The following is a 10,468-nucleotide window of genomic DNA, read 5'->3' on the forward strand; positions in this document are numbered from 1 at the left end:
GGTGACCAGGATGAAGAAAAACTCTATCTCCTTTTGTGGGAGACTTCAGCACAAGTTATAATCCCTTACTGGAGGCCTCTACATTACTTAAGGTGAGGACAGTATTATCAGCACACTCCTGGATCGGTAACGGAACAAATCTACCTCTCATAACTCATTGACCTACTTGCCAACCAGTATAAGGCTACAGTCTTGTCCCCAGTCAGTGGAGGCTCTTTCAACAGCATCAGCATCCTGCGGCTCCTACCGGCTTTGAAGATTTAAGTTTGAGAAACCACGGTCCAGGTGGAATTTATGTTCAAGTTTGCCCTCTTCTTTATTCATTCCCTCACCTGTTAATAATCTGTCTACAACAAGAACTGGCGTCTTTGGTGATGTGTTTCCTAAACCTTAGGAGTGTCTCTTCCCTACCTATTTACCAGAGAAGCTACTGCAGATATTAACAGAAAAACAAACAGAAATATATACAGAGCCAAAGAATATCGCACTGAAACTCAGAATAGAACCACACAGGCTTCAATGGAGGTGAGCTGGAACAGGTGGTGAATACCTGACGTTAATGCATTTGCACATTTTGTCACTGTGTACGAGCTTTTTGTGAGTATCATTACCACCAAAACAATAATTACCTAATATTGTGTTTTTTATACAGCACCTAACCTGGTCAAACAAAAGAGAAAGTAGCAACCCACAGATTAGCCTATATTACATTGGTGTAATAAATGAATGCAATTACCCAACATCATTTAACATGTCTGCGAAAAAGGCCAATAATCACACACATGGCATCTTTTTTTTTTTTTTTTTTTTTTTTTTAAGGTCAATTTGATTTTTGGCCAAGAGAGTTTTAATTTCTCAAAATTGGGCAAGTGTTTCTCATAATACGAATGTAATTAGCCTGCCACTCCATTTAACTGTACTAATGTCCATTTAAGTGCCACTCCATTTAACTGTACTAATGTCCAGACCTTGCAAATGAGTGGGCAGGTATGAGAGTGGGAAATTAAAATACTGTATTCTCGTCAGCACCACTCACATGCAACGAGTCAGAATACAAGTACCCTGTCTTCTCTCAGGTGTTGATACAAGTGTCCTCCAATTCTGAATATTATAAAAAAAAATACATTGTTTTTGTGGTCTTAAGAAGTAAAGGTGGGAAATGTTTTTTTATTGTCATTTAACCCCATCATATTTTGATTGAGCTAACAGGGCTCAGCAGAACAGAACAGAGTATAAACTGGAATAAATCATCAGTCCTTATGTCCACCAAACCCTGTGTGAGTAGTGCTCAGGTTTCGCTAAAGCGAGGTGGTAATCAAAGCTCATGCTGCTGCTCTGAGTAAAAGATAAATCAATTTTTAAATAAAACTTTAAGTGGCTGGCATTTTAAATGTTAAATCATGCTAAAATCCCTGTGCTGCCTTTCTCACTTTTTTAACCTTTGATTTCCTATTTCAGTACGTGGTCTCCCTGGACCAGGGCAAGTTTGCCAGTCTGACGATCAAAGGTGTTTCCATGGAGGATTCTGGCAGATATACCATGATTGTCCAGAACAAATTTGGAGGGGAGTCTGTGGATATAGTGGTGAGTGTCACTGCTGTGTACTGCAAATGACTGGATTTACTCAAAGCCGTGAAATTTTTCAGACCATCTGTGGCACAAATCTTGTCTTTTCATTGGAGCCTAACAGTGAGATGTTTTTGTGATCACACTTGTGTGCAACTCGGAGCTGTGACAGAGCTGATATTTGACCTTGTGACTATTGTCTGACCCTGATTTCACAGTTTTAACATGAAAAGCTGCAAAACTCTGACCTCAAAACTCAAAACGAGGTGTTTAATGTTGTGAAATGAAAGTCGAGCCATTTTGAAACTACAGCATTTTTCTTTTACTTTACTGCCATACATATAGTAGAGGAAATGCATATATGGGAAATGTTCACATAATATTGACATCATGTCCTAACCTCTCTCTCTACCTTTCCAGGTGAGTGTGTACCGCCATGGAGAGAAAATCCCTGAGGCAAAACCAACTTTGACTCCAAAAACAATCATCGCTCCCAAACTCCCCATAGAGATCCCTCAGCCAAAGACCCAGCCTGCTCCTAGCCATGCCCACTCTGCTCCTAGCCCTGCCCCTCCTAAGGCAGCACCAGGAAGAGGGATGAAGAGTCCCACTCCTACTAGGAGGAAGTAGAAAGCATGAAAGTCATATGAGAGGAAGAAACATATTTGCACACTAGTGCACCTGTAGACCACTCATAGTTTAGAAGCTTTTACTGGTATTGTCCTTTTGGATGAATATTAAAATCATTCAATTAAATGGAGCTAATGCACTTTGGCGTTAAATTAGAGAGCCAAGAAAAACCCTGACAGCTACAATAATAACTGCAATACATTGCAAAAGTAAAAAAAACAACAAAAAAAAAAGAAGAGAAAAAGTATTTCATTGAGATCCCTGTATGGCCCCCCCCCCCCCCTTTAATTAATGAAATCACTACTTCATATCTGAACATGACTAAATTAGAAATGAGTTTAATTTAATTGAAATGAACTGAATTGAAACTTGAATAAAGCTGAAATTTGAATAAAACTATTGCTGGGAAAAGAATGAGATGTGTGTTAAATTCACGAAGCCAAGCTGAACACATTAAATGCATAGTTTTCACAGACAGCCTTGTAAACTGATGTTCTAAAAGTCCACATAGGTCTATTGTACATACAGTGCATACTATAATAAAGGTATAAAAAACCATTATAAGACAGATATTATTCAGATAATGTGATACAGATAATTTTATTTTGATGCTTTGCTTTTATGAAACCCTTGGCAGGATTTCTTAATTCCTCCTCACCCACATGCCTACGCACGCACACGCATGCACACACACTCACACAACCCTTTGAAGATGGGGCCAAGTCAAGTGGTGGGACTGTGGAAAGAGGTGGGCCTATGGATGGCTCTGCATATGATCAATGGTTTGGCCTGCTATCACAGTCATGAGATGTGTTTTATACATGAAGGATTTCCTTTACATGTTTCAGAAACTGTCAACTGTCTCCTGTAATTGTTTCTTCAGGATGAAAAAAACACAACACAGGCTTAGTATCACAGTTCCCAGTCACTGCTACGCTGCTACAACAAGATGAATGCTCATGCTATGCAGTTTTTAACTTCCTTGAAAAATAATGCTAATTTTCAGAGAACATGTTAACATTGGAGCAGAGAGAAATAAGTCAAGCTGTACAAAGCTGTCATTATACTGCCACCTCTTAAGTTATGGTGGCAACTAAATAACACTGTCCTCCTTAACATCACCATGGTGAGATAGTGAACATGCTGAAGATCAGCTGGCAGTGAATCACCACTTAGTAAACCAGAGCTGTGGAGCGGGACTGTCACACTGCTGCCGCTGAAAACTGTCAGAACCAAATTCTGTTTAATAGTGACTCTGACAGTTAGCACAGAATATTTTTGGAAAATCTATATGCATTCTACCTTACAGCTAAATATTAATTATGTGCAGTCCTCCTGGTCATCAGCTGAAAGCAGAAGTAGGCTTTCTATGAGCAGTCAGGTTTAAAGACTTGTGCCCAAGTGCAGGAAGTAGTGATGGCAGAGCTGATGAAAAGATGGCTGATGAGATTTGTGGTTCATTAAAGCTGATGAGAGGAGAAGAGCAGAGGGAGAGGAGAGAGGGAGGGGAGGAGGATAAATTCATTGTTTCTGTGTTTGCTGTTGCTAATAAAAGAAAGAGATTACAATTTGCTGAGCCTGTTTATTCATTCTGTCAGAGAGAAAGGGTCCGAGAACAAGAGACAGATTGTGAAGACGGAGGGAACTGGAGTAATGAAGAGACTGAAAGAGAGAAAGTGAGACTGTGAGGTTGCCATTCTTTTGTGTTACCTTTGCTGCTGATGTGCCTGCTCTGGCGGCATGAGACAAGTCTTTTCATGCTTGCTATCAAGTTGAGAATGAGTCGAGTGAGTGAGAGGGGTGCAGTTGTGTGTAGGTTTTTTTTTTTTTTTGCTATTGCTGCTGTTGTGTCTTTTGGACATGAAGACAAATTTCATCTTGTCATAAACTGTGTGCAAATAAGTGCAAAAGGAAGGGAGAAACAGGCTGACACAAAGCGTGTGAGAGATGAATGTAGATAATTCAGTGTTGCGTGGCTTATAAAGGACTTTTGAAGTGCGCCAGAGAAAGACAGGATGAGAACGAGAATGGTGTGTATTAGAGAGTGGGAGGGAGAGAAAGAGAGACGGAGATCTGAATCATTTTTGATGTTTCGCTGATCATCTGCTGTGAGATCATTTTCCCGACTTTTTAATTAATTTTCACATTTTTAATCAACATAATTACTGGGAATCCAAATGTTACCATGACAACAAACTTTTAATTTCATTAAATTCGGAAAAGGACTCGTCTCTGTGAAACACACCGATGGCCTGTACACTCACAGACACACAAACAGATGCATACATAACAGACACACAACCGAGCACACAAGCATGAGGACCGATCCACGCACATGCACGCACACACGCGCACACACACACACACACACACACACACATACACACACACACACACACACACACATACACACACACACACACACACACACATACACACACACACACACACACACACATACACACACACACACACACACACACATATAGACGGCTGCTATCTAAATGGAATAGCTAGCCAGTGCTGATAGCATGAAATTGTGTTTCCAAATATAACACCGTGTCATTGGAGTGTGTTAGTGGGTGTGTGCGTGTGTGTGTTGAGAAACAAGACTAGAGAATATATGCTGTTCTACAGTCCTCCACATGGGGGCACTATGGTAACATGCACATACACGGACACTGTTACTCACTTTTAGGAACATGCACGCACTTGCTGACACACAGTCACACAGACACACACACACACACACACACACACACACACACACACACACACACACACACACACACACACACACACACACACACACACGCACGCGCACAGACACGCACGGATAGACAGGCCTGTCCTAATTAAAGCAGCGCTGTTCAAACAATGAGATAAACTAGGAGCAGAGGCATTTTGTGGGTGTGCACTGACACACAGCCACATTTTAAAATACTGCTATTACGCACACATATATGCACATACACACACGTGCATAGTACACACAAGCAGTTTTTAAATTGCAATTTGCATTGTGTAGGTAAATGATGAGAATTATTCTAATGATGATATTGACTACTGCTGAGTTTGGCCTAAAAGACAGAGAAAGATTGAAGTACACAGAGGGGTATGAGAGGAGAATGGGTTTGAGGAAGAAGGGAAGGAGGAATGAGAGAAGGGAGGAACTAATAAAGGACAGAGGGAGAGAGGAGAAACAGGAAGCATGTTATTCTGCAAGCTTGTCTTGCTGTTTCAGCACAGATGATAATTTCTTTATTTTACTGTGAGAAGGACAGCTATAGAAGAAAGGCAAGGAAGGTTGAGAGTAATTTGAAGGAGAGAAAGAAAGCAGAGAAAGGGACCAGGGAAGAAGTATTAAGGGAGAGGAGGAAGTGTGGGAGACAAAATGGGGAAAGAAGGAAGGGAGGAAACAAGCGGGAGAGGAGAAGAGAGAGGAAGGCAAAAGGTGAGTAAGATGGGTTGATTAAATCTCGAATTGGAACAGATTTTGAAAGCACATTGCATCAGATAATCATTGTTGGCTTTCACTTTTTCTGTCTTGTGCTTATAACATCCTCACAAAACAATCAGACAACAGTGAGGTGTCACACACTTTGCTAAAAATTAAATAAATGAAATGAACCTTGTTTCTGATTCATAGACCATGTCAGCACCTCCAATCTCACAGGAGCACTCACACCAATCCAAAAATCTCTGCAAATGCCGGCTCATAAATATAAAATTTGACATAATCATGACAGCTGGAACATGTCTACTCATTGATCAGAGTGGTGAGGACTGAATTTGTAAACCCCTCACTCTACTAGATAATCTTGGCTGACCATCAATCCCATCTCTGGCTGGGAGTTCCCCTTGGATTGGTGGCAGATCTAGAGGAAATCAGCCCAATAATCCTGCACTGTTCCCTCAGTCTTAGTATTGCAACATTTGTTCTGTGCAAAATTAAGTAACATAGATGATATAAAGTTCACTGGTCACAAGTCCAGCATGAAAAAGGGACAGAGATGGGCAGAGATGGGGATGAGGAGATAGAGAAATGAGAAGCCGACAATGTGAACAACATGGGGAAGAATCATGGGAGTGGGTGGGTGTTGGATATAGATAAAACAGGTGAGTTGTTCTCACGCTTCCTGCTGCTCCATTGCTGTACTGTTCTTTGGTTAAACTATCAAAATATTTTCATGAGAAGTGAGCAGATCAGATCATACTGTGAACATTAAACCAATTAATCGATTAATCAATCGTCTCTGGACATTCTTTCTTTTCATGTTATGTGACAGAAATTGTGTGTGTTTTACCCTCGTCTCATGCTCAAAACACACTGTAAATGTAAAGGATTCCTTTGCATCAAGTGGAAAATGATTCGTCTTAACAAGGAGGAATGCTTAACGTTCACATCTGGCATATTTCCAATGATATTAAGCAGTGTTTGGCAGGGAAACAGACTTCTCCCTCTGCAGGGAAGTCAGGTAGCTCAGCTACACAGCAGCTCCCCTGGAGCTCATATGTAGTGACTCAGTGTCTGGCTGTTGGATGCTTCACCAGAGTGGATGCTTGACAACATAGGGACTTAAATCCTGGATCTTTGGTCCAAGGACAGTGTGCCTACTTGCCATTCCACTCTGTAGCCCTAATGCCACTCTGCTAGGATACTGTGGGTCCTTACACATTAAATCCAGAGGCATTGTTTATGTCAACACCTTCCGATAAATCATATTCTAGACTGGAAGAACCACAAGGATGTGCTTTGCTTTCAGTAGAGGCACGTTGGAAGGGATTGTAGTCATTGTTTTACAGAAACCTGAAAGAACACGTGAGCTCTCGTCTCCATATTCATGCGGTTTCCTTCATGTCTTTTCTCCCAAATTCCATGAAAGTTAGTTTGACTTAAGTCTTTAAATTGTTCACATTTATTAATGTGACTCATCATCTGTCTGAACCTGTGTCCCCTTGCCCCCAGTGGAAATGGGGTAGAGGGAGTGGGCAGAGGAAATTAATGGTAGTTAGAGAAACTTAGTGTTTTAATGTTTTCAGGGTAGTTTGAATGGAGCCTGACAGAATGGGAGACAATGAGAATGATGTGTGATTTTACTGTAACTTCAGGTGATTATTCTTGGAAAGCTGCTTTTTTTTGATGGAAGACTCTCATCTGACAGCTATGTTCTTCTCCCCGCACAGCACATTACTAACACAAATGAACTCAGCATTACCATACTCTTCTCAGTCTGTCTCTCTGCCTCTATCTCCCTCTAACTTCTATCTCTCCACTCTCTATTCATGCCTACCTCCCTTTCTTCCTCTATTTCTTCTCTTTTTCAGTCTCTCCTCCCTCACTCCTTTTTTCACTCCTTCTCCAATCACTGTGAAATTGCAAGGCGGCTGGTTGGGGACTTTTCTGACAGAGAAATTTGGCTCAGATCAGAATCACTACCGAGCATTCCTGCATTCCTTTCCCAATTTAAATGATTTTGCAGCTTCACAGGCACACCCACCCAGACAGCCAGACATACTCACACTGACACTTTGCAAGTCTCTCGCCCTCTCTTTCTCTTTTGCACACACTCACTCTTTCATTTCTCTCTCTCTCTCTCTGTCATACACATACAAACACACATAAAAAACACAATTCACACCTACAAGTGGTGTTACTGGCGAGGTACCAACAAGCAGGAGCTCATACAGTCGCTTCAGTGACTTTAGTCAGCTCAGAGAACCGATGAGAGACAAAAGAAGAGAGGCTGCAGCTGTAGGAAGAGACAGAGATGGGAAGGCAGATAGAGGAGTGACAGTTTAGCAAAGTGTATCATTAAAACATGAATAATATGTTTATCCTGGTGTATATCGGTGTTGCAGAGTGCGCTATTATGCACAGTCTCACAATAATGTGCCTTATTTCCTCTCAAATCGCATGCAGATGAATTTTGAGCTCCTTGGAAACAGCGCAGTCCCTGATGCGTGTCAACATGTCGCAGTCACACAGACAAAGGAAGCTGTCGAGTCTGCTGGCAATTTTCATTTTTTCTTGATGTGTGGGGGCCAGCTGTCTCACTGAGATTATTATGTGAAGGCAGCACACTGGGTTTTCCCTCACCTGTCTATTCCATACATCAGATATTCTTCTTGACTTTCTGCATTGAACTGCCAAGGCAGAGCGAACAGGCGTGTGCACCTCCTCAGGCTAAGGGGCAGATTCTGAGGAAGAAGCCACTTCAAATTCAACCTTTCACACCACCTCAGAAACCATCAAGCCATCATCTGCAAGCACCAACCCCCAAGAGCCATGAGCATTCATCCTCTTCTTGATTTTAATACAATGTATCATTTGTCAGAGACTCAAAAATCTTTCCACAGCCTCCTCTTGGGTAAACTTTTTTTGACTGAAACACACTTGTCCTTATAGTTCTCATCATCTTTTGAAATTAAATGTGCAATATAGGAGTAATCATGGAGAAATCTTTTTCCAATGCCCATTCCAGTGCTCATTCAACAAGTCCACAAAACACTCTTTGTCACACTAAAATGCATATGATCATTACAAATTGTATTCATGCAACCTTTTTATGTTCTGCTACCTTTTACGTTTTTGTTCTGGTACATTTTAGGGTACCTACAACTACTTGGTTACAGTTAGGGAAAAATGCAGTCATGGTCAAAAGAAACTGAAATGGCCTCTTGGTTGGAGATGGGGTACAGTCGCCAGTGTCAAAGTCAGACGCCTTATACACAAAACTATCCACCATGTTGTCCTTTCTAAAAGGTTTTTGGGCTCATTAACAATATTAAACAATTTGTCATTGCTTGTCAGAGACAGAAGACATTACTTGTATTGCTAGAACACGGAATCTAAAAAAGGTTTTTTAGACCTGTAAAAAATGAACGGACTTAATTTGTGCAAGCAGCTTATTACGACCCATAGGTACAGGTCTCTTTTATCCATCACTGTTAGACAACCTTAACCATGTTTTTATTATGGTTTCCATGATGACGAAGGTCTGGTACACCTGTCGCTAGTACACACCCGTGGGTTGTATCCGAGGGTAGGGACAAACAACCTACGGTTGTACGCGTTGTACAGGTTGTACAGATTGTTTAATACATTGCAAGTTTAAAATCTGTTTTTGGTTGCTGCGCCAACAGCATGAAACAAAGTGAGGTGATACTGAGATGTATTTTAAATGCTCATACATACATATAATTAGTCCACAACCTGCAACATGACAAAATATTTTGCAGATATTACAAACTTATGTAACAGTAATTAACATTATGATAAATCTAATTTCTTGTATTAGTTCTTATCAAAACTCGTTCACATTATTAATTTTTGTTCGCTGATCCAAAGCTGTATTAAACTCCAGTAAGCTAAATGAATTGTACAGTGGCAGTTTAAGGAAGGACAGGGTGTGAGGTCAAAAGTCCCTCAGATCAAATCCAGCCTTTGATAACGCGAAGTGAGTCATTTAACTCCAGCAGAGAGCTAGTACTGCTGTGTATAAGTGTGTTTTAATATGCATACATGAGAGTACAGTGGTTGTGACCTTACAATTAGAGGAGAGGAATTCTGCCCACAAGGTCTCTTGAGGATCAAATTCCCAGAGGCAGACTAATGAGACCCAAATCTTCGACACACCTGCTGTCACAGCATGCATTATATGTCTACTTAACTGTATGTCATGCTATGAAGGTATATTATGTATTCTGTGATTCTTAGTGAAGATGTAGGTTGAGGCACATGTAACATACTGCCATTCTTCTCAGGCGGCCTCATGGTCAATGTCATTCTGTCTCTTATTTTGTTTCTTTACTCTCTGAATCCATCCAATAAAAACAAGAAAATTTGAGATAAAAGCCTTTAGGCCTGGTCTCCTCGCACTCTGATCAGCCTTTTTTCCTATTGATATTAAATGAAATTATTTACTTTGAACTTTTTAACCTGTTGCAGCACAGATCTTCAGGATATTTTGCGCATCTGAAACTTGTCATTTCTTTTCACTTTAGCCAAGTTCACCTACGCAGTATCAGCTCAGAAGGTAGCAGTAAATGTTTTAACCTTTGCTCTGGCCTGTTATGTGGTTTTAAATTAACTGAAACCTCAATAATCCCTGCAGAGACTATAAAGAGAAAAGGTATTCTCACCTACTGAACTGTTGGAAAGCAGGCAACATATCCATTCCAGATTTAATTTTAATCTTTTATTGCTCTGATGATTCTTGTGGTTTCTCTTTGATCTTTTTGACATTTTTTGAAATTGATGGTAACTTTA

At 40.6% G+C, this 10,468-nt stretch overlaps 1 protein-coding gene across 1 annotated transcript in view; it reads left to right on the forward strand.

Annotated features, from left to right (window-relative positions):
- LOC111219077 (M-protein, striated muscle-like) overlaps nucleotides 1-2,398 on the forward strand; it is a 28,468-nt gene extending 26,070 nt beyond the window's left edge. The window contains exons 39-40 of the mRNA XM_022741668.1: nucleotides 1,459-1,584; nucleotides 1,987-2,398. Coding sequence (XP_022597389.1) covers nucleotides 1,459-1,584; nucleotides 1,987-2,196 — 336 coding nt within the window. The 3' untranslated portion in view covers nucleotides 2,197-2,398. The remainder of the gene's footprint in view (nucleotides 1-1,458; nucleotides 1,585-1,986) is intronic.
- Nucleotides 2,399-10,468: the final 8,070 nt, after the last annotated feature.

The sequence above is a fragment of the Seriola dumerili genome, unplaced genomic scaffold, assembly GCF_002260705.1.
Source record: "Seriola dumerili isolate Sdu_G_001 unplaced genomic scaffold, Sdu_1.0 BDQW01000003.1, whole genome shotgun sequence".
In the NCBI taxonomy this organism is placed as follows: domain Eukaryota; kingdom Metazoa; phylum Chordata; class Actinopteri; order Carangiformes; family Carangidae; genus Seriola; species Seriola dumerili.